This window comes from Brachionichthys hirsutus, chromosome 14 (assembly GCF_040956055.1).
Source record: "Brachionichthys hirsutus isolate HB-005 chromosome 14, CSIRO-AGI_Bhir_v1, whole genome shotgun sequence".
NCBI lineage: Eukaryota > Metazoa > Chordata > Actinopteri > Lophiiformes > Brachionichthyidae > Brachionichthys > Brachionichthys hirsutus.
This window is the reverse complement of record NC_090910.1, coordinates 3974596-3998493: the sequence shown is the minus strand read 5'-3', so window position 1 is coordinate 3998493 and position 23898 is coordinate 3974596. Positions and strand designations below refer to the sequence as shown.

At 43.6% G+C, this 23898-nt stretch overlaps 1 protein-coding gene across 1 annotated transcript in view; it reads right to left on the bottom strand.

The window, feature by feature from the left end:
• Positions 1-19625: 19625 nt before the first annotated feature.
• The window catches only part of pard3aa (par-3 family cell polarity regulator alpha, a), a 281009-nt gene continuing 276736 nt past the window's right edge, over positions 19626-23898 (bottom strand). The window contains exon 24 of the mRNA XM_068747703.1: positions 19626-20031. Coding sequence (XP_068603804.1) covers positions 19626-20031 — 406 coding nt within the window. The remainder of the gene's footprint in view (positions 20032-23898) is intronic.

Here is a 23898-nt window from a genome sequence, read left to right as displayed (position 1 = left end):
GGCAGCAGTCGCCCACTGGAGTGTGAATGCATGCGTGCATGGGTGAATGTGAGGCCTAATTGTAAAGCGCTTTGGGCACCGCAAAGGTGTAGAATGGCTATTTAAGTGCAGTCCATTTCCCATGCCTGGCACCATTAAGTTATTTCATTGATACTTGACAGAATTCCATGCCAGAGCCTGGGAACCTGTCTCGTCATTATCTCTGCCGCGCTGTCTCTCTTTTCTTCGCCCTTGCCCTCTGCTCTTGCACTAGAGGTTGTGGTCATAACAGTAACCAGGGCTCTGGGACGGCTGCAGGAAAGACAATTACCTCCCGTCCTTTTCCATCCCTGAATGTTAAGCACTGACAATCTCAACACGCAGAGCCACCGTCTCCCATCTGTTTCCAGACGAATCCGTTGTTTCGTGCATCCGTGTCTGTTCAGAAACTGCTCCATCACTCGCTCCTGTGTCGAAGGAGGAAAGCAGGTGGAGCGGTGGCCCACGCTTCTCGCTCTATGTTTAACCTGTGAGATTCAACACCCCCTAAGGTAGTGCGACATGTCTCTCCCAATGGGCGCCTGCTTGAGTAATTAAACTTTTACAGAAGCTAAAAGTTCTGTCAGTTACTGCAACCCTCAGCAATGCGATGAAAGGCTTTGAAGTGTTCTTGTTCTCCAAATAGTGCGTTTCCTCCCATTTTCACCCTTAATTTTAAATGTATAATATATAGAACAATATATAGAAGAAGTATTTAAGCATTTTTTTCCCCACTTACTGGTTTTATTTAGTTGGTGATACATAGATGTTAGGAACAAGATCATTGGCGTCACACACCTAAAATATTCACACTACAATTGTTAAAAGTTTTAAAATTCAATCACAAGTGAAGTCACTATTTATCTGTGCCTGTCAGAGTTGTCAGACCATATAAATATAGATATAAATATTAAACAGAAAGGTCATAGTGTTGCCTGTCATCGTTTTCAGTTTGCCAATTGTACAGTCACTATTTTCTAAATGAATAATTGACTGCTCGGGAATTATCCAGAGACAAATGAAGCCTGTTGATCAACTTGGCGACCAGAGGGATGGTGAGAAACCCAGATCCCGTTCAGAACTGCATGGGGCCATTTCCTTGCACCGCAGTGGCGTTTCCTTACGTCTCACTCACTTATCTTTCTGGAATAATGCCACAGCTATCGTCTCTATTCCACTCGTGAGAAAACTCAAAACAGACCGTCATTACGGCGAGGCTGTAAAACATCACATCCCCTCAGTGAAATCCTCTTAGAATATATATCTGCACCTGTGTCCCTCTACGGATGGATTTTTAAACTCCAGAAATGAATCAGGTCTTAATTAAAAGGCATCGAACAGACCTGCCCTAAACGATCCCATCGGGACAACATCAATGTTCTGGAGGAAAAGGCAGCAGTGTGTCCATTGCAGCTAAAGAAAAATCACAAGAACGTATTCAGATGTTGAAATGAACGGCAGCGACCACATGTTGGCTTCACAGAACATTTCTGCACTTAGAAGTAAATTATCACCCATAAAGTGGTGTTATGTCTTAATCTCTTTGGGCTTTATAACTTCTACCTCCCTCATTTATCTCGCTTTCAAGGCATTCGCCTGTTATGTCGAACGTCTTTTTAAATATGACTCTGCTTCAACACACTGTACCCCCCTCCAGGAAAAAGAGATAAGTATGGTCATTAAATGAGCCCCTTCGCACATGATGTACCATCTGAGCCAGATTCCACAACAGGCACTCAACCTCGGCTCCTTCACGTTTCCATCTGATCTCCATTTCCTCTAATGTCTCGGCCCGTGTCCCGCTAAATAATTACAAGGGGGGCCCATCCTCAGCTGTCAGGCCCTTTGCTGAGAGTAGGAAAGCCATTGTGTCCCCCTCACTCCTCCACTTCCATTAGTGTTACTGGACTTTGTGACTGAAGGCCCATTCCAGGGTCAGGGACCTCCACTAAGGGCTGTAATTGCAGCCTGCCGAACACTCAGGAGCCTCTGCCCCCCCACCTAAAGAATTGTCACCCAGTTTAATATAAAATTACATAAATGTGAATGGAAATAGATTAACGGGGCCCACGAGGTTGCAATTAAAAGATACCCCTTTGCTAATTGTTGATTACCTGCCTTAAATGATCATATGGATGATGTGTAGTGATACAGTGCGACCACCCATCACTGGTTTACCCTTGGTAACAGCAACAGAGGATGCTGGAACTTTTTGGTATGGTACGGTACTGTCTGTTGTGACATCTTAGCCTTTAATCTCATTTATTTTTGAGGTACGCCACTTTGAGTGATGGAGACATATACTAATGCTCCACCCCCTTCAGGAGCTATTGGTTGCACTGTTATTGAACTGGCTACAGAGGACACGGAGACATTTTATCACGTTGGCACCGGTTGAATAATTATCCTTAATGATCCCACTTTAAGTGCATGTAAGCGTCTCATCAACACCGTTTCACTCCTTGATGTCACGGCTCAGGGCTTAAGGATGGCCCGCCTTTATCTTAAATCTAAGTTCATTAATTCAATTTAAGATGAACAATAATTATCAGGGCAGGGAATAGTTGAGCCAGCTGAACATTTGGTCTGAAGATAAGACTGAACCGCCGCTGATAATCTCTCGTACAGTCAATGAATTAATTTAGGATACCGCTGTTGTAAAGCACCAAAGAAATACTGGATTCATTGGTGAACTTTTAGACCACACATTTGTGACATCTAACCATCTCGTATGTTTTGTGCACTTTTTCTTTTGCCAAAATATATTAGTGCTACAAATGTATGACTCTAATGTCTATACAGAGATATCCATGATATGAATGCAGGATATATGAAGGACAACATGTTTTCACTTACGATGAACTGGCGGCTTGTCCAGGGTGTAACCCGCCTCTCGCCCGTAGACAGCTGGGACAGGCTCCAGTAAATCATGTGACCCGGATTTCAGATAAGCTTATCAAGAATATGAATGAATGAATGTTGATAGGTTGCTAGAGCCTATCCCAGCTTTCAATGGGAGAGGAAGGGTACACCCCGAATGCGTCATGTGTTTTTTATTGTTTTGAGTATTGGCAAATCATGTTTGAGCAGAATATACTTCCGTAAGGCAAAGGGTCTCTGTCAAGAGACTATTGTCTGATGGTTATTAATCAATGTTACTCCTTTTACACAGCTGTATTTATATTAGAATGTAATGATTAATACAAAAAAAAACTAGAATGTCAATCAGAGACTGCAGACCCTCGCATCCAAGTGCCATATCTCGCAATGTTAAAGAATCCTTTAAAAAATTCAAGAATCTGGATCCAGATCAACGCCATTCTCGGGGAGGACCGAGCCAAAGACAGAACCTTGCTTGTGTAAAAATTTAAAGTCGATTGGGTTACTCGTTTTTGAGTTATGCGCGTGGACAGACAAACATACCCAATTGCAATACCCTCGCCTCCCCTTCGGCGAGGGTAATAAAAATCAAGCAAAATCAGTGATTGACAGCTATTTTGCTAATAAATGATTTGCTCAAGTCATTTTTTAAAAAGCAAAATTGGCAAATATTTGCTGCCTCCAATTTCTTACACTTGGGATGAGTCTTTGCAAATTGAATGTTTTTTTTCCTTATAGAGAATATTAGTTTCGTAAAGAATTAGCAGTTTACATGTAAGCAAAACTAACATAACTAAAGTCTCAGGTGACTGCAAACAATGACAGAAGAGAGGAAGTGTTAAGCCAGACATAATTTTGGCTGCACTGGAAACACCGTCCGTTTCCATGACAGACTCCCTACACATGTTTCACAAGGGGTGTTTCCTTCCATCCTGGGTCACTAGCGTGCATCCGATGTGCAGCAAATGAAACTCATCATGTCTTCTAAGCAATCTGGTGAGCTTATGTTATAAATGCAAACAGAACCTGCACGTCAAAATGTAGAAAAATGAGGTTCAAGATTTCATGAAAGGAATTAGGCTTTAAAGTTTCTCTGTCACTTCCTGATAGAGACCGTAAATAATTCCAAGTACGAAGGCTTATGTTTCACCCCCTCACATCTGATGCAGCCAATGCATTTTTTATTGACCGCCGGCTCCATTAGACAAGTTGATAGATGCTTGTGACACTCCAGGAACACATTTCCATAGATCCACACAAGGACAATTATTAACAGAGATAAGCAGAGCAAAATGACACGCAATTACACCCTCGCCCCCCCCCACCCCCCACACCCTCTCCCCCTTCTCTCCCCTCGCATCCCAGCTTTGACGGCAATCATCTAACATTTTACAGCCCAAAACACAAGGAGACAAGCCCAATCTGTCAGGAGCGCTGACCTAGAATCAGAGATGCAGCTCTGATATGGATAATGGCATAGATGCAACCCATCATTACTTGTGCCATCAGCCAGTTAATAAAAGCAGGGAGGAGCTCTCAGCTCTGTTTATTCCTAATTTACCAAGCAGAATAAAAAAAAGGTGGTTATCTATTGATTTCCTTGTTAGGATGAAATATTATTTTGGTAGATGGTGACAGAAAGAAATTAGAGATGTTTCTGAGTTTTCATTCATTTCCAGGGTTTCTCTGTTTTTTTCCCTATTCATTCAGCAAAACCGAGAGACACAGATGTTGCTTTTCAATTGGTCAAAAACAGCTCAGCGTTTTAAGAAATAACAAATAATAATGCAATGCAAATTTGAATAAATCGTCTTTGTGCCCAGGAAGGCTCAGTCGGGGACAAATTCCTTCAAATGTGAAAGCACTTGCATCACGGTCTATACTGGAAAGATGGCACATTGAGCTCCTGTGGATGACTGTCCACGCACGGCTGCGTTCATCGCCTCCGACACCTTGCTCCGTTCGCTTCCAAAAAAATGCATGAATGAACTCCACTTTAAGAGCCAGTCCAAATAAATGGATTTATTGATCTGTTGTTTTTTTCCACATAATTATCTGAGAGGCGCAGAGCTTTGAATACTTTTAATGGACCGTGGCCAAGCGCGAGGGCTTGTACTTACAAGCGACAACGTGATGGTGTAATTATTACAGCACGCTAATTTGGAGACAAAAGCGCAGCGTCCATTGTCCCCCGGCACAAGGATCTCGACCGCAATCGCTGGAGGTCGCTTGTAAACTTTCAGCCGTCTTTTCAACCAATAATTGGATTTCACCTGCGGCCGAGTGTCTGTTATCTGCAAAGTAACACACTGGATTTCATTTGCTACATTCGTGTTGAGCTTTTGCATCTCAGCTGAAGTCATGCATCAGTTTTCCTGCGTGAACTCGGATCTGTGCAGCGCTGATTCCAATCGAGCGGATTCTCGATCGCCAGCCTTCCTGCCCCACCAGCTCTGAAGATAGAGGGGCTGCCCTGTGGTTTCTATGCTCCGTGTTTTCAATCAGATACACCACACTGCTGTTCGCCTCTCATTACCCACAATCCCCTCTCACAACGGCATGGCTCCGTCTTGAGTCAGAAGTATTAAATGTTATTCTAGGTTTGTCCACATCGTCTCTTAGAGCATGGAGATTATTATATGGCTGTGCAATAGTGATAATTAATTGGAAAAAACAGTTGCATTTTATATGCAAAGAGACGTGCACAATTAGTTTTTTTTATGTTACTTGACATGGTGTCATTGGTCGCCACACCTACTTCACTGTACGTGTTTAAAAAGAGACAGAAAACAGAGCAGTGAGATTCCGCCTCTGTGCTCAGAGCAAACTTTCATGTTGGTGAAGTTTGGTCTGGACTGCAGCGGGAACACTAAACGAGAATCGTCTGATAGACAATAAAGAGTATTTATTGGTGTGTATTTCAAGACACTGCCACTATTCTCCAGTGAATGCTGCAATGATTTAACTGGGAGTGTGTGGTATTCCGGACTACGGCGACAGCACCCCCCCCCCCCCCCCCCCCCCCCCTCGGAGCAGCTGTTGGTGCAGATGCAAGGTGACAGTAATCAATACTGATTATTAAAGTGGGAACACCATCTCTAGTGTGTGATTAATCTTCATTCCCCCCATGTTTACAGAGCCTCCTCTGGCCCATTTGCCTCAGAGGGGGGGGGGGCGTTCCACATTATCCCTCCCCAGAGACAGGGAAAACAAAACACCGCCACAATTAAAGATACTCACTGTCATTGTGGACAGAGGCGGGCACAGGTCGCCTGTAGGATGGGAACCACATGGGCTGTAATTTCAGAAGGCAAGCAGAAGAAACACGTCAGGTTAAAGGAGCAATTTACCCTTTACCACACCACACATTTCATCCTGGGATAAAAGTGCATTTTAAAAGGTAGAGGTGAAACCAACAAAAGGAATGTGAAGATCTTTTAGACGTAAGCAAATGGAATATTGGGGAACAAGCTGAAGAGAATAAATATTCGTATGGTTCAATGCACAAATGTTTCAGCCTGCGGGACCGACTTGTGGTTATTCCTCTCGTGGAAAACAGACATCACAGAGTCCAGAGGAAACAAATACCACAAAGACAATGTGATGAAATAAAGGAGGACAATCCTCGAGTCTGACCCGGGGCAGAAACACAGACACACTCGGCACACAGATGACCCACTGTGTGCGCTAGCTCATTAACCGGTTATAGTCAGTGAGTTGGCAGACAGCCCCCCCCCCCCCCCCCCACGCGCACACACACACACACACATGCACACAAGATCACACCCCTGAACACACAATGGATTGTGGTTTTACAGATTATTTAATGTTTAAGATTAAGTAAAGATTGTGACTAATTTAATATTTTTATGTTAATGTTTAATGTTGACTTGTTCCGGTCAGAAATAGGACCCAAATGCAGACAACAAAGGAGGTGAGAGCAAGGAAGTGCAGCTCAGGACTTTTAGGGGAAAACGGCACCTCCAACAAAAAAACTAAATCCAGAACTGATCCAAATCCACAACCTGAAGAGGAAGCAAAGTTTAACAGTCAAATTAACAAGCAAAAACAAGAAGGGAAATAATTTACAAAGAAGAATCAGAGATGGAGAGGAGAGGAGTTGCAGGGAGGAGCGGCGAGTTAGGGCCAGGTGGAAACGATCAGACACGCCCAGCGGAGGGGAAATCAAGACGGAGAAACAAAAGGCATGAACAAAGCGAGAGAAAAATACGCGATCCCCGAAACTCGGCAAAATAAAACAGGAAATCAAAACACCAAACGATGACAGATAAACAAGCTTACAGTTGTTTTTTAACTTTCTTCTGCTGAAATAGCTTTTCCTTCTGTACAAATCCCGACAGCTAATTGTTTTCTCTTTCTTAAAATGATTTATTAGAGTACCTATTTGATACAATAATAATGCACACATGGCAAAGGATTTCCCAAAATGCCTTTAAAGCAACCATTGTATTGGATTTGTCTGTCAGTTTTTGCAGAACCTGAATAAATGAATTGCCATTGCTGCCTTATTTCCTCTCATTCAAACAGCAACATCTTCCGTTGTCGGTGTCCCTGATTGAAAAATGAACTTTATTACACAATAATCTATCACTACATTTTGTTTTGTTTTCTTCCAGAGGAAAACCTTTATTTAGCTATTCAAATACTTCCACAAACGTGTATGAGCATTTGGCCTTGGTTGAGGTTTGTCCTCTCCTGAATGCTGCATTATTCTCCGTACGGTGTAATACATATAAAACCACAATGGGATAGATATGCAAATGAATTATTCAGCCCATAACTAACAATGCATTGCTGTACAGTGTGCTGGACCCATTTGTGCTTTTCTAAAGTCCTGTAACCTTGCCGTGTGACAATGGCCGCTATTGTGAAACCAACAATTCATCATCCTCGCTTCACTGCTTCCGCAATCAAATTCACATTAATGTCTGAAACAGAAAACAAAAGAAAAATCAAATTAAAGTTGCTTAGAGTATGGATTGTTTGGTTCGGGGGCATTTATGCTACCAGGTCAATTAAAAAGGAATCGATAATACAATAATGAAACGTTAATGAAACACCGGCATCACGATGAGGAGACAATGAAACAACCCAAGGTGATATTTCTAAACATCCAAATCATGCAGGAGCAGGTATGAATAATTTAGTTGAGAGACTGCTGCACCATGCAAGCACTATCTACTACAAATGAATGGATGTACAAGTAATTTTCAGCACTAACTACGTTCATAAGGGAAGCCAATTATGTTTTTTATAGCAACATAATGAGGAATAATGAGGAAATCTTCATCACAAGGTGCAGAAATTCACTTATATATAGAAACTGGTGTTAAAATACGCACAAGCAACATATTCATTTTGTTTTTTCTTGTGTCCGGAAAGAAAATCATAATAAAAAAAAATAATGCTGACACTATTCGTGGAATCTTCCTCCTCCTCCTGTGGGAAATCTAAACACACAAATTCTCAAACTAGAAAAGCACTCGTAGAGCGCAGACCTCCGCCAAGCAGCTCATTCCCCTCCTTATTAGATTTACTCTGTCGACATGGTGATCTGGATCATCATCAAAAGGTTCTAAATTGTTCTTGGTATCTTTATACACCAACCACGTAATCTAAAAGTTAATCAGAGATTTTAACTGATATTTGAATTCGTAAATGGGGGTTTCAATGTTCCAAGTTTCCCCCACCTGAGCTGTGGATCTCTGCAGTTTGTTCAGAGTCACCATGTTCCTCCAGGCTGCTTCTCTGATCACGACGCTCCTTGTTCGGCCCGTAAGTTTAGGTGCACGGCCAATGTCTTAGTAGATTTGCAGTTGTGCCATATTCTTTCCATTTCTGGTTGATGGATTCTCCATAACTCGATTCCTGACCCGCCTGGTGTGTTCCTTGGACTTCATAATGCTGGTTGCTTCCCACTATGCTCTGAACAAACATCTGAGGCCACCACAGAGCAGCTGTGTTTGTACTGCAATTATATTACGCTCAGGTGAACTCTATTTAGTCATTTGGTCAACATTCAATCACTCAGCAATGATCAGGCAACTCATGAAGGCAATTGGTTGCACTCAGAGAAAAGGGGGCTGGACACTTCTGCAAGCCGCACTTTTCAGTTTTTTATTTGTAAAAAAAAAAAAAAAAGATTAAAATCATACATCATTTTCTTTCTACTTCATACTGTATGTCACTTTGTGTTGGTCTTTCAAATAAATTTCCAAATTTCATAACGTGACAAAATGTGGAACACAAGGGGTATGAATACTTTTGCAAGATACTGTGTACACCGACCATGAAAAAGTAAAAGTGAATCAGTTTATTTTTAACTGATTTTTTAATCCATAAATGGGGTTTTCAATATTAAAATATAATATTTTTGACTGACTCCATACTGGATCTAATCCAGATTAAATTCGGTGGTAGGTTAGAGGCCCCCACCCTACATGACTGTGTCAAATTCTATAAACAACGGTCACAGGAACACATTTTTAAACTCCATTGACTGCAATGTTAACGGAAATGTCAAACTAATCCAGAATCCAGGATCTCTTCTGGATTCTGGATTCTGAATCACCAACATGTAATCATCACCAACATGTAATCATCTGTTCTTGGTAACATTCCCAACATTTCCTGATAATTTCATCAAGATCTGTGCAGAGCGTTTTTGAGTTTTCTTGCTAACAGACGGACGGACAGACAAACCAACGCCGACAAAAACATAACCTCCTCGGTGGAGGTAAAAACAATTGAAAGGATTTGGGCCAATCAGATTTCAGCTGGGGCTGAATGAATGAAGACCATGTTTTACTTTCCTCCATCCGAGATGGAATCTTTACTGCTAGAAAACGATCCAAGAAATAATGCATGACATTTTACTGGTGAACACTTTCGAACTTTAAGTTATTAGAACCAGAACTTCATTAAAAGCTCGAAAAAAAAAAAAAACATAACATCACAAACACATAAAAACAATGATTTTTTGCAATTTTCTTACATCCTCCTGGTTTATTTTAATGTGAAACATTAACGAATTCTTCCATCAATTCATTTTGTTCTACTTCTTGGAAACAACTTAAATTCTCTGCTCGTGAAGGATGAAACATTTCATCCCTGGATTGGAGTCTTGCTGTTCCACCAAAGAGCACAACGCAATCGACACCGTTTGCCCTTTATCACCCGCGCACTAATTCTGCCGGAGCAATTCCACCGACAGCATCGGCTTTACGAGATATTAGGCTGCTCGGGAGATAGTTACTCACCACGAATTTATGGTTCCCAGAAGAACAAACAATTCCATAAACAAAACAAAATAGATTAAATGTAAAATATGTGTTGTTTGGACTGCTGTGGGAATGGTTGTTATCGACTGGATAACACAAGTGTGTGTGTGTGTGTGTGTGTGTATAGGTGTGCGTGTGTGTGTGTGTGTGTGCATACAACATTTACAAATGCATTTAGAATTAAAAACTCTAAACTTGAGCAAAGTTGATCAATGGTTCAATGAGGGGGAAAAAAAATGCTTAACCTCAACAAAAGAGACGTCGCTTCCTGCCCCCCACCACAAACATCGTCTGGGCTTGAACCGTGGGAGGCGGTGTCAGTCATAAACCCCGCCTTCCTGCCATCCACTTTAATGCAGCATTTGAGTTGTTGCATGTCTGCATTGTACAATCTCTGTGTCACAAGAGCATCATCGGTGTTCATGGAAGCTTCCATACGCACCTTAAGGCGCCACATGTCCTTTGTGCTATGTGATCAGAGAGGACCTGTTTAAAAGCTTCTCCAGCAAAGTGCTGAAAATCTGATCTAGTATTTAATAATCTCCAATATGCAGCTCATAAACATTAAAGGCACATTTGTGGAGTCCTGGTCCCGCCATGGTTTATATATTACAGCTGCAATAAAAAAAAACGTTCAAAGGATGCACCTGTTCGTCTATATCTTCTCCAAAGAGCCTCTCGTCATTCCTCTCCTCTTTGCATTTTAAGACGCGAGCAGGAGGATGGAGGCGACGAGGAGGCTCAAAGTGGAGAAAAGAGAAGAGCCCGAGCAGACGGGGGGGGGGGGGGGGGGGGTGGTTGCCATGTGCAGATGTGTGTTTGATATGCATCATTGGTACACCATTAACATTTTTGGAATGGGTGGGAGGCTCCCACTCCTCACCATCGCCTGGCCTGTGACTGCAACAGATGGTCGCCCCCCTTTCTCAGAGGCTCCACCCCCTCCCTGTGTACTCCCCCACAGGTGTCAAACTCCCCCCCCCCTCCCCCCCTTCCATCAATAAATAATCACTAGCAGCAGCCCTGCCTCCCCCCCTTATCCTAGTTCTCAAAAGGAATACCATATTTCCTCTGTTTAATCCGCTTCCCTCCTTACCCCCCCCCCCCTTCCTCCCGAGTCCCACCAACCCCACCCTCCGAGGTTCCCCCATCACTCAGCACCTGTGAGGATCCCACCGACAGGAGCTAAGGCCTTTTTGTAGCCCCCCCCCCCCCCTCTCTCTCTCTCTCTCACCCTGAGAGTGGGTTCGGGAGACAAGGGGAGATTCAGGTAGAACAAAGAGGGAGAAAGCGCAAGGAGACAATGGGAATTCTTGACAGCTGTTTCATTCGGAAGGCAATCTCCTCTCCCGGGTGCCATATCTGGGGGAAAAAAAAAAAGACAAGGGGGAAAGAACGACCGAGAGTGGCTGCACTCTCAGGCAGAAAAAATAAATAGACAAAGATCTTTAGGAAAGTTCAGAGGATTAATTTGACACTGGGCGAGACAGGGTGGCACGGAAAGAAGAAGGAGAGGAAGAAGGGGGGGGGGGGGGGCTTTCTTTGTCAGAATAATTGCTCTAAGCCAGTCTAGTGTGCAAACTGCTGAGAGATTATAGGATTTAGTCCCATGTAGATTTTCAACAGCCGTTCTGTTTCTTTCTGCGGAACGCGTGGATGTTCCACGCAAATCCATAAATAAGGAGCAGTCCGGGAGAACAAAGTCTTTCACTGCCTGGGACAGTGAGACAAAGCAGGTGTACACGCATTCAAATCTATGTGTTTGTCAAGTCAAACCAATGAAATGTCAACATGAGCGACTGCAGTGTGTGTGTGTGTGTGTGTGTGTGTGTGTTCACCGTACGAGAAGCAGGACGGCTTCGTGCTATTTGGTTTGGGGAAAAAACGAACACGCTGGGCTGTGTTTAGTGTCAGGAAACAATTTCACAGAATCACAATCGCAAGATAAGTCAGTCGAGAGAAAATATTAATTATAGATGCTATCGGAAGAGCAGAAAGTCAACAAAATAATTCGTTTCATTTTATGTGGGAAGCACACAACCTGAATTTGAGGAAAGGTATTTGTTTTATTAGATAACTACACATTTGCATTTTGTTGTACTACTTTGTTTGCCGGAGTACTTCAAATAATGCATTACCATTTCAAAGCTGGTTGAGTTCGTGTAATTCTTTGTCTGGACAAAAAAATAAAAAAATAAATAAGGAACAGGATGAAATTGTGTTTGTGGGTTTTATTTAATTATATATCTACTTGTTTGCCTTCGAGCTGGGAGCATAAAAAAGTGCAGCAATGTTTCAGTTTATCCTTACAGTGAACTTGTGCTGACTCTGTGATGACTTGCATGGAGTAATTGGGTAGAGCGTAGCAGCATAGAGACAATGCTTCTTGCATGGCAGATGCCTCAAAGACATTTCTTGAAGAATCAAAGGCTCCTTCTGTCACTGAAGAAAAAACTAAAAACCCAGCGAGGGGTTTCGTTTTTTCCCCCCCAACATGTGCCAACAATCAAAAGTCTTTTCAGAGCGCCTTCTGTTTTCAATTCAGCACTTTGACCGGTTCTGAATATTTGCCTTTCTGTGTGTGTGTGTGTGTGTGTAAGGGAAGGAACATGGTGAGTATGACAGGTCCCATTACCTCCAGTGCATCCCACAAGGGACTGTCCCACTGTTGCCCACAAGCTTCTGTTTCCAGACTAATATCTCTAATAGCAACCTTCCCGTCCCCCCCGTGTCCCTCCCATGTGTCGGCCAATGAGATCAAACACCACCGCTCCTAAATTACAGCAGCAAAGAGTGCCATGCTATGCTATTTCTGCATGATTAAAGTTTTCATGCTTGGCAATTTGTCTCAGAATTTATGTTAGCCTCAAATCTCGCCAGCGTACAAGTAAAAACTTTTGCCTGAAAGATTAAGCCCATGAGACGCTGACTCGCAGCACATGTTTTCTCTTCATTTTTGGGAATGTCCTTTCCTGCTCCGTGGGTGGCAAGGATGGGAAAGGCCCTCAGGTTCCATCGGCGCAGGAAGAGGTGGTCTTTATGGGATGTTATCTCCTGTTTGGAGCCTATTGTGGCCCAAGGAGACCTAATTTCATGGTGTGTACTGGGATCAGCGATGCTGTACTCAATTTGGGCCACTATGACCTTCCAGATAATGATTAGCATGTGCCAAATGGCCACACAATGCTATTATGGGTTGACCTGGTGGCTGAGCAAATCAGACTGGTGCACGTTTAATTATACTTTTATCTCAAATATTTTGTTGGAAAAGAAAGAAAGGAAAAAAAAGGAAAAAAGACTCTGTAGAATCATGCCAGTATTAAAACATGAAATGCCTATGAATGAAATGAAATGAAATGCTTTTTTATTTTTTTATTAATCATCATCTGTTGACACACACAATGAAATTGAATTTTCACCCTTTGATACACACGGAGAGGGAGTAGGGTGAAGGCGCCGCCGTGGTCGGCGCACCTGGAGCCGTTTGCGGGGACGGTGCCTTGCTCAAGGGCACCTCGGCAGTGCTCTGGAGGCAGACTGGCCCCTCTCCAGTCACCAGCCCACACACCACATCCCACCAGAGCTGGGACTCGAACCGGGGAAGCAGTGGACTTCTCCGCCCCGGGCCCAACCCACCGAGCCACTGCCGCCCATAAAATGTTTACGCCGGACGCCTGGATACAAAGAACATCTCCCCGTCGGGGAATCGAACCCCGGTCTTCCGCGCGACAGGCGGAGATACGGTCCACTATACTAACGAGGAAGACAGTAAACATGAATGGCAAAAAGTATTCAAATAGGGAATGTTATATTCTGAAATAATCAAGACCAAAGTCATACAGAAAAATCTAATAGATTTTGTTAAGATATTTGAATTCTACTTCATCACACCTTCACAAACTCAATCGTCTCGTCTACAGCTATTTACTGTTACTATTTATTCGATATTTTTTTATACCCTCAAAAGTCTTTGATAAATTTGATATTACTCATTTATTTCATGCTGTTAAAAAAAAGAACACGCCTCCATATTCTAAAAAACGCTTTCCTTTAGTTTCTGATGGTACCTGGCTGACTTCGACTCTGGCAGAGGGCTTTTGTGACGCCATGAGAGAGGGACGGCCATGTAGCGTACACCGAGAGCTCACTGTCCCTCATCCAGTCCTACTTTCTTGAAGCCAGTTTGTCTGTGACTCAAACACAAAGACACACACACACACACACACACACACACACACTAATACAATCACACAAACCTGTGGTCTGAAGAGTGGAATTAGCGCTCTTCCCTCCTTTACCCTCACATTACTGGTACCAGCCTCTGCTCTGATGCACGCACTCACCAGATGTTGTTGAAAGCTTGAGGGAAGAACTCCCAGGTACGTGTGTGTGTGGGTCTAGGCGTGTGCTTCTGACAGCGTTGCACAATTGGCTCTTCTCGAGCATCTGTCGAGATTTATGACTGGAGTATTTCCTACAACAGAGTCGGCTTCCTCTTTGGAAATCCCTGTGGGGCAGCCGATCGGGGATCAGAGGAAAAGGCAGGTTCCTCAACCCGAAACAGGCGACTCCAACTCTGACAAGAGGAGCGCAGAAATAGCCTCCAAATCCCCGGACGCTACAGTTTTGATCCACTTGCAGTTCACACAAAGCCCATCTGTTTCTCATATCAACACACTCGCACTTAACAACACAGGGGTCTACGGTCCGGCCTGCAGGGTCAGGAGGACAAAGAGTAATGAAATCAAACTGGCCCAGTGACAGCGTCTGCTGTTGATCACTGGGAATCACTGAAGGATTCGATTATGGCGCACCATCACGGTGGGGATGCAAAAGGGGGGATATTAAAGACTCAGTAGAGCTCTTCCAGTGTGAGTAATGATCACACAGAGTGGGGGCCAAAGACAGCTTTACCGCTCCCTCAGGCCTCAGAGTGTTCAGGCTACAAGCTGATGCAGCAGAGTGCCCCCGCTCGGCTACACGCCGCTCCGTGCGCCACACCGAAGAGGAAACCTATTGTTTTTTGATGGCTTCATATTATCTCGATGGATTCATCCATCAGATTTATGTCTGAGATGATTTTATGACGGTGACGTCACTCTAAATGAGAACATATCGTCCAACACATTTCCACAAATCACAACAGAAATAGAGCTGCAAAAGGATTCTTTAAAGGCTTCGAGTAATAAAAGGTATTCCGAAACCCAGAGAGCATTCCGTCTGTCCTGCACCATTTAAGTCAATGGTCCCAGTGGAATGCCAGAGCCTTGCACTGTCAATCAAAATGTCAGAGGCCCAGATGTGTCCAATGTGTCGATGGCGTCCCATTTAAATGAACGAGGGGAGATGCTTTAGAGCTTTCTCTGAAGACTTGTGCCTCAGTATTAGTAGTAATTCATCATTGATCTTAATGAAGCGAGACAGAATAGTGCTTTGGCTTCAGTTAAAGTTACTTTGAGTAAATCTCTATTGGCAGGACTGCTTGCACATTAAAACACAAAGCTCACATTTAGCATGATTAGCAGAACTATACTGTTCGTCAATGGCCATCCCATGGCTGTTCCTTTTTTCTCTGCAAAATTAAATCTTGTGAACAAAATCAAATGGATCATTTTCAAATAGTAACAGTGTGTAGATATCAACAAGACAATATGCAACCAACCTAGAACTGTGTACCTAACTCAAGTTCTGTGTCTTTAGAATCTCCTCTGTTAGGTTAAATATAGACCATTTACTTATCGAGACTGGCTGATGGCCCTGACGACGCATTCGGGGTGTGCCCCGCCTCTCACCCATATCAAGCTGGGATAGGCTCCAGCAACTCCCGTCACCTGCAAAGCGGAAAACCAGCTGTACAAAGAAATGAATGGAGGGATGGATGGATTTAAAGAAAATGATGGATTTCCTCCAGACACAGTATGAGGCGATGAGATGACACTGAAATCCAATCAATAAGCAGTGTATAAATCAATTCAGCCAAGGCGACAAATCATTAGCCTATGATCACATTACTGAATTGAATTCTTTCTATAAAATCTTATCTCTTATGAATGCATTGAGGTTCTGACTGTGAAGCGCAGGAGACCGAAAGCAGGAGCATTTCTTTATCCTTGCACTTTTGATACTCAAAGGAAACAGTGAAAAAGATGGGCAGCTTTACTTCTGAACTCCTCTTAACTTTTGCAACGTGTAATTTGTCTCTCACTGCGCTCTCTTTCTTCACCTTAGCTTCACCCCTGCACTCAAAGCGAACGGATCCCTTTATCTCTGACGATCGTGCTTTCTCTTTGACCAGCTGGGTTCCTTCAAAGGCCTCTCCCTTCCTCAGGATGGAGAGATATTTTTACAGGACCTCTGTGATGCACGGCCAGCCCCAGCAAAATCTATAAACATGCCTTTCTCAAAGAATCGAACGTCATAAAGTTGACTATTCTCTCTACTACAATTGAAGTCACCACAGGACATTACTGTAAATCAAGCCAGTTAACGGGAAAAGGTACGGTCAGCCAGTCCTGCAACCTATCAGGAGAGAAAATGAAAGCGATGGCAGATTCCTCCAGTTTGGAGTGTCTGACTTTATGTCCATTTTTTATTTTAGCTCTTCAAGGTATTCTGAGTTTCTGACATCATAAAAATATTTAGTCCAACTTTATATTTCAACAAATTTCTTTTTTTTTTTTAGGAGATTGGAAAAAGTTAAACTGAAATATATTTAGGACTTTCCTGTTATAATACATCTTATTTGTGTTTGCTGGTGCAGAGAACCATTCGTGAACATTAAAACACCACAATGAAAGGAAATTATTGTAGCAGGAATATGAAACTATACACTCGTTTTATTTGCTGAAAAAGTTTGTATTTCATGTCAAGAAAATGTCAGAAATGGTTCTTAAATCATACACTTTTGTAAAAGATGAAAACTGCACGGCACTTACACATTAGTCATTTTTACACCACAGTACCATATTGTGGATGATAAAACACAGTGAAGGATTGTCATAAAAGTAAAATGAAACAATAACAATATGTTTCTCATTACTCCTAGGATAAAAAAATTAAAAATAAATGCCCCGAAACAATAACTTTATGGGAAGAATCTATGTGTCACAGGGGAGGCGCACAAACATTAACTACACCGAAGAAATAATAAACATGCATTGTGGGATATTATTATAACATTTGCATATAAGGGGGGGTCACTATACAGGTAGATAGTGCAGGCACAAGAACCCCTGGAACCATTGGTTCAAACAGCTGCTGGGCCCCCCTCAAATGCACACACTTTCATCCATTGGAACCAGACCTGGTCTAATTTTGTCCCTGAAAGAAAGTCAGACAGATGAAGGAGATAAATGAAGAGAAAAAGAAAAGGAGATAGCAAAAGTAAGTGCAGCCGTGTTGGTAACCTCCTGTTTGTGCTGCACACTCAGAGGAATAGTTGTGATTACTCCATTGACTGAATCATCTGAAAGGTCAGGCCTCCCATCTTCTCCCTCCTACTCCTTTGCTCCTCTTTCACTCAGCAGCCAAGTGGTTCATATAGCTGCCAACACAAATTCAGACATATTGGAGCATCCAGTTACTGTCAGCATTCACATTCACACATGCCCCCCCAGCACACACATACACACACACACACACAGTGTACTTTAAATTGAACACTTTTTAAGTAACGGTGAGGACCTTTGAACTAATAGGACTATAAATCATTAGCTACCACGTAAATGAATTTGAATGTGCTTTAATTGTAAATGCCAATGAGAGTGTGATATGAATCCAACAGGTTTGTGTTGTAAATATATGAAATTACATAGTTTGTATTTACATTTCATGTTTGTATTTACATTTCATGTAAACCGCAAAGCGTCCATCATTGTGGGGCGTTCAGGCTGGAGGAATGTACACATGTAACCTGAATTTACACAATATATATTCATTCATTCATCTTCTTAACCGCTTTTGTCCGTTACTGTGTTGCGGGTCATTCTGGTACACCCTGGACAAGCCACCAGTTCATCGCAGATATATATATACGTATACTGTACATTCCAGTTTTCCCGAGAAGTCCATCCTCACAGAGTCTGAACACAGAAACAGATTACACAGTTGAGGGTTACCTCATCTGCAGTGCATGTAACGGTATTGATTTGCCAAGTGGTTCCCAAATCTAGTCAGACAAACTGCCTCTTCTCATCAGTAAGCCCATTCTAATAATTTGAAAACTTGTCCTATATAAAATCGTCCAAAATGTTTCCCGTGATGACATTGCTTTGCATTTCAACAACTCTTCCAAGGTACAAAAATGCATAAAAATACACACCAAAAATGCAGCAGTAATTATTGACTCTCCAATGTAAATAACATCGTGAAAGGAAAATCAGCTGCACTGTGTCAGCGATGGACGGGCAGGTCAGCCACTGCAGGGCTGATGTGGTTGTGCTTGTCAACGCCCTGATGAAATATTCAGCAAGGAGCGGCTCCGACACCTAAAGGCCAACGGGCTTTGGTTACAGCAGGATGATTGTCGGGGAGGTCGGGGCCAGAGCCACCACCATCGCAGATTCTCTGCTCTCGCCATACAAATTCAACATCAACAACAAACAAAGGGGCACATTCATTTTTAATGAGGTACATTAATTAATAACCCAGGCCTGACCCCGTTTATACCCCTGGATTCCCTGGACGAGCGGGAAAGGAGACCTCACGTTGCCTCCTCCGCTGAGGGTACGGTGACGGCAACGATATGAAGGGAAAGGTAGGAGATGAAGAAGCAAGCAGAGGAAGAGGGGAATTCAGGATTATCACAGTGAACACAAGAAAGAGCTGGAAGGAGGACACGGTCTGGGTAAGTGTTGTAGCTAAAACCTAAGGGGACATTTCTCTGAGCTGGAGGAGGAGAGGGACGGCCCTCCCCCCCCATAGAGCCACTGCATAACCTCCCCCTTTCTCTCGTTACAGGCAGATTCCTGCCAGCAGTCACACACGCAGTACATGCAAGAAAATACACGCATCCATAAATACATAGTGGTCCACAAAGTCGCTGCAGGCAGACACACTGATCGCCTTCTAACTGACACAAGGCCAAAACGGGCCTGGGCTGTCTGGGGGTCCGGGCGATGAGCTCTCGGGTCGGAACGCCGCTGCTGGTGATGGAGTAACTATGACCACTGAGTGTTTCTGATGCGCCTTGCCAAAAGGGTTAACAATCAACGGACGAGGAGGCACTTATATACACAGTTAGATGACCATCATGATATACAACAAAATACCTCAAATCCTCTCTTTGATACAGCTCGAGAGACTCATTTCTATCAACAGCCCCATAAAAATATTTTGTTACATCTCAGCGTATACATATATATATATATGTATACGTGTCACTAGTCCTGATGTACAATTCTAAAGGTTTATAGTCCCTTGTTAGTCTCAGGAGTAAAACAGCCTTCCTTTCTCTGAGCCCTGAAGCCTGCTGAGCTTGGCAAGCTGAGACGGCGACGGGGGTACATCCTGTCTGTAGGGGCCCTTGGATTGTGGAGGGACGGATCCCGGGAGTTGAGCGTGGTCCCGGCCTCCTGGAAAGGGGGCCTCCTCTCCAGGAGGTGGCCTGACCTTGATGGCCTCCTGGTCTCTGCGTTTCTGCTCCTGCCTCAGCAGCTCCTGAGTCTCGAGGACGACACGCGCATTAAAGCTGGACGTTACCAAGTAGCCATTCCGGGACCCCTGGCTGCTGGAGTAGCGAGGGTTCTCCTTGGATGTTTGGAATCCCTCTGCTGGTAAATGGGACTTGTCCCACGAGTCCTGGGGAACCATGCTTTGGGTCTTGCGAGGTTTCCTAAACAGATGAGAACAGTTTAAGAAATCAATCGATCGCCTTGAGTGAGCAAAATAATAAAAAACACCACCTGAACATAAAGAGAGTTGAAGATGATGGCGGATAACTCTGTGGAGGTCAGCTGCAACTCGGCGCTTCAAGGAGGATGTGTCCATTTCGACTTGTGACATAACAATTGGCATTAAATACCCACAACAGGACAGTGGGACAAAGACGGATCGCTCACATAGCGCTTTATGATTACACTGCACCCTGAGGCAGAAGACTGACATACGAACTTGACAGGAAACAAACAGGGCAAACCTGAAACGCTCAGAGAGATAGAGCTCACATTTCCCTACATCCTCTTGGAGGAAAAATGGCTGCTTCCATCCATTCAACTCCTCTTCGGGGATGTCGAAGAGGAGTTGAAAATTATTGGTTCATTTTCAACCCCCCCCCCCTGCTGCACATCCTCTCCTTTCCAGAAATCATCCATGAAAAGCCACCGCTGGGAAGTGTCAGGTTTTTTTTGACCAAAGTGATTTGTCTGCTCCTCCCTTATTATTATGTTCCATTAAGGATGCTGTGCAATGGTCGACCTGTGATAGTATCTTTTGTGCAGGAGTGCAAAAGAGAAAACTCACTCACACCTCACTGACCTGCCGTAAACGTGAAAGGCTTTTAAGCCTACGGTGCACGAGGGCTGCAGAGGCCGACAGAGGCCCGGCATGCTTTCAGGCTAAATGCTTGCATTTCTTATCTCATCCCAGAGAGGCCGAGCAGGATATAAACAAAACACGCTCGGATATCTACTGTTCAAAGTACGTGTGAGTCCACAAATGTGGGACCTTTTTGAGGTAAATGGGTTTTGGAGATTGGGGAAGGTGTTCTGCGATGTTGCCTGAAATGGAAAGAACGACTAAGGCGATAGATTCGACTGCGCTCAGAGCGAAGGGACAACAGGAACCGTGGAGATAGAGCAGCGCAGCACGAGAACTACGACGCAGTACTTGTGTTTCCTCCTGCAGTTTGCTGATATCAGTGAGGACAATGTTGACTTTAACCATTTTCAGCAAAATCAACATTAAGAAACTCATTCTCATCCTTTTTTACTACGTTTGCTTTTATGAATGAAGATTAACATGGAAGTTGCAATGCAGTAATATCCAGTTTAGAAAAGAGACCAACCTAGTTAAAACGAATGGAATTGATCTGACAATGTAATGACAAGACCATCCATTGTGATGTGCAAGAAACTGAACACTGGAAACCAGGCTGATAGATACCTTTGTGGCGCGCAGAATGGAAGGGAAGGAAAAATAGGGAGCTGTTCTCTGAGTATCTGTGAGATTAGATTACATAGTTTAGATTATGGATACCGGTGAGGGTAATAGTGGGCGAATTTATGCACTGAGATTGTGCAGCACAGATACAGTTTTACTTGTTCCACTCTGCGATGTTGCCTGAGTGGAACATACTTACGCATGCCGTGCATGTGTAAGTATGAGGGTAATTGGCAGAGGGGCAGATGTAGGGACAGACTGCGGAGAGACCCTCACCACATGCTCCATATCTAGGTTTTGCTGTCTGGGCGAGCCGCCATGCATTTACACCCTGGCTTGGCTTGCAGAGCAGCCAGCGCCGCTCACGAGGGAGATGCACGTTGCACAAAGCAGCAGTCTGTGTTTCCAGAACCATCTCCAAGTTTTTAAAGTCAGATAAGAAAAGAAGGGAGATTTAGGGGGAACAGTCTGGCGAGGACGAGAAGACAGCAGATATGGAGTTGTTGCAGAGGAATGCGAGCGTGATTAATGCATCAGGGGAGCGGGTTCTCTTATCACCGCGACTGCTGCGCCAGAATATGTCACAAAGTAGATTAGTTACATTTACCAAAGGGAGGGGATGGGAAAATATATCATGCCAAAGAGCGGGGTAAATTTAGAATGACAGAACATAACAAATAAAGCCGGGAAGTTGGCTCGGACAGACATTCGTGGCGGCTGGGATGTTAAAAAAAAAAACAGCTGGGAAGAATCAACGTTCATGAGGAGGAGGAGAAAGTATGCGCACACAGGAACTGACCCATAATGATTAAAGAAAAAGGCCAAATGTATGAAGCTGGCGATGGAACAATTGTTAGTATATTATACAAATAAAGCGTCTACGAACCTGGAATAATGTTTTCACTGCAGTGTGGAATAATGTTGATTCTGCTAAGGAACCTAAAAGCAGCCCAAGTGCTGGGTAGAGCTACTGGCCTTTCACTGTGGCTGCCTTATCTTGGCTGCATTCAAGAGTGCGTTTGTGTGCCTTTTGGCGTTTGACTGTCTCTTTCAGGCTAATCAGTGGTCTCTATTTCCTGCTAACACACTTGTTCTTCTCCGGGGGGGGGCTCTTGCCCTCCACTGCCTGTCACCGCTAATCCTGCTCCGACAACAAGCCTTCATTAGTGTTCTTCCAATCCGTACATCCCAGACAGCGAGCTAAGCCTGGCCGTCATCAGATAACCAGCCACCAAGACTTCTTCTGGAAGCTGTTTAGGAAGGAGGGTTTTTTTTGGGGGGGGGTGAGGGAATATCCCCTTTCAGCTGAATGGCTGAGTGCTCAAGCTTCCTGTTTTGGAAGTGAAGAACAGGAACAAAGCGGTTGCAAAAGAGAGGTGGTTGGATTTGGATGGAATTGCGGTTATAAATCTGGGAATGTAAGACTTTATTTATTTAATAAGGAGCCGTGGTGAGACACGAGCCCTGCAAAGTCTTAGCCGGGGGTCAAACGTCAAGCCTGAGCTCATGTGCCTCGTCGCTAAAAGACCCTACGAGATTACGAGAGGAATGCATATCAAAGGTCATTCCCGCCCGGGCTTCTGGCTGGCCGTTCAAACTTTCCCCAAGAGAAGGAACTTTCTCAGAGGGGAAAGCAGGAGGCAACTGTCACATCAATCACATGACACACCAACAGATAACAACTATAAAGGGAATGCATGAATTGGTCTGGTTTATTCAACCTCATTGATTATGAGTCCTTGTGCATCCATCGCCTTAGACAGGAACATGTTTCAATCGATCCGATGGCGACCGAGAGCAATGAAGAAATGACGGCTGCTTGAGCAGGGAGAGATTCAAATCACAGCAGCGCTGTTAGTCTGGCCAGAGACCACGCAAATGTTCTGTTTAAACTAAGTAGAAGAGATAATTATTTCATTTCCGACTTTCAATCCTCATCTCAGTCCGTGTCCTTTTTTTTTTTTTTTTTTTAATCATTTGTGATGTAAAACTCAAAGTGTGGACATTTTCCATCAGCAAGGGGGGGACAGACACACAAACATAGAGAGGGATGTCCGGAAATAAAAAATATTCTGAGCACCGAGCCTCAAGATGTCAGATGTGGTGAGCTTTATTGGCAATTCTTTGACAAATATGCAAAAAGGAGATGGAGAAGATAAAGAGCAGCGGCCATAGCTCTGAACTCAGTCTATTTAAGATTTCCAATGAAAGATCCTTTCAAATATGATATTGAAGCTGTAATTCATTATAAAGTGAGGAGCGGGAGAGGAGGGTTGCTGCCCGCGACAAAGTCAAAACTTCCACAGGGGTCAATCTCGACTTAATACAGTTGAATATCAGCAAAATTATTCAGAGCGATCGCATAAAATGATTTCATTGAAAGAGTCTTGCTAAGAATAGTTTAAGTGTCTGAGGATGAGTTAAAATTGTCTTTGTGGTGATTGACTTTGTAGCCGTAGAGAGAGACGTGCTGTTGAAAGTGTCCAGAGGGAAAAGAAAAAAGGGCAATGGGACAAATATGAGGAATGGAATGGACGGAGATGAAAAAACAGTCAAATGAAGAGGTCGGAGAAAGGGCAGGGAGAACGTGACAAGTCAGAGA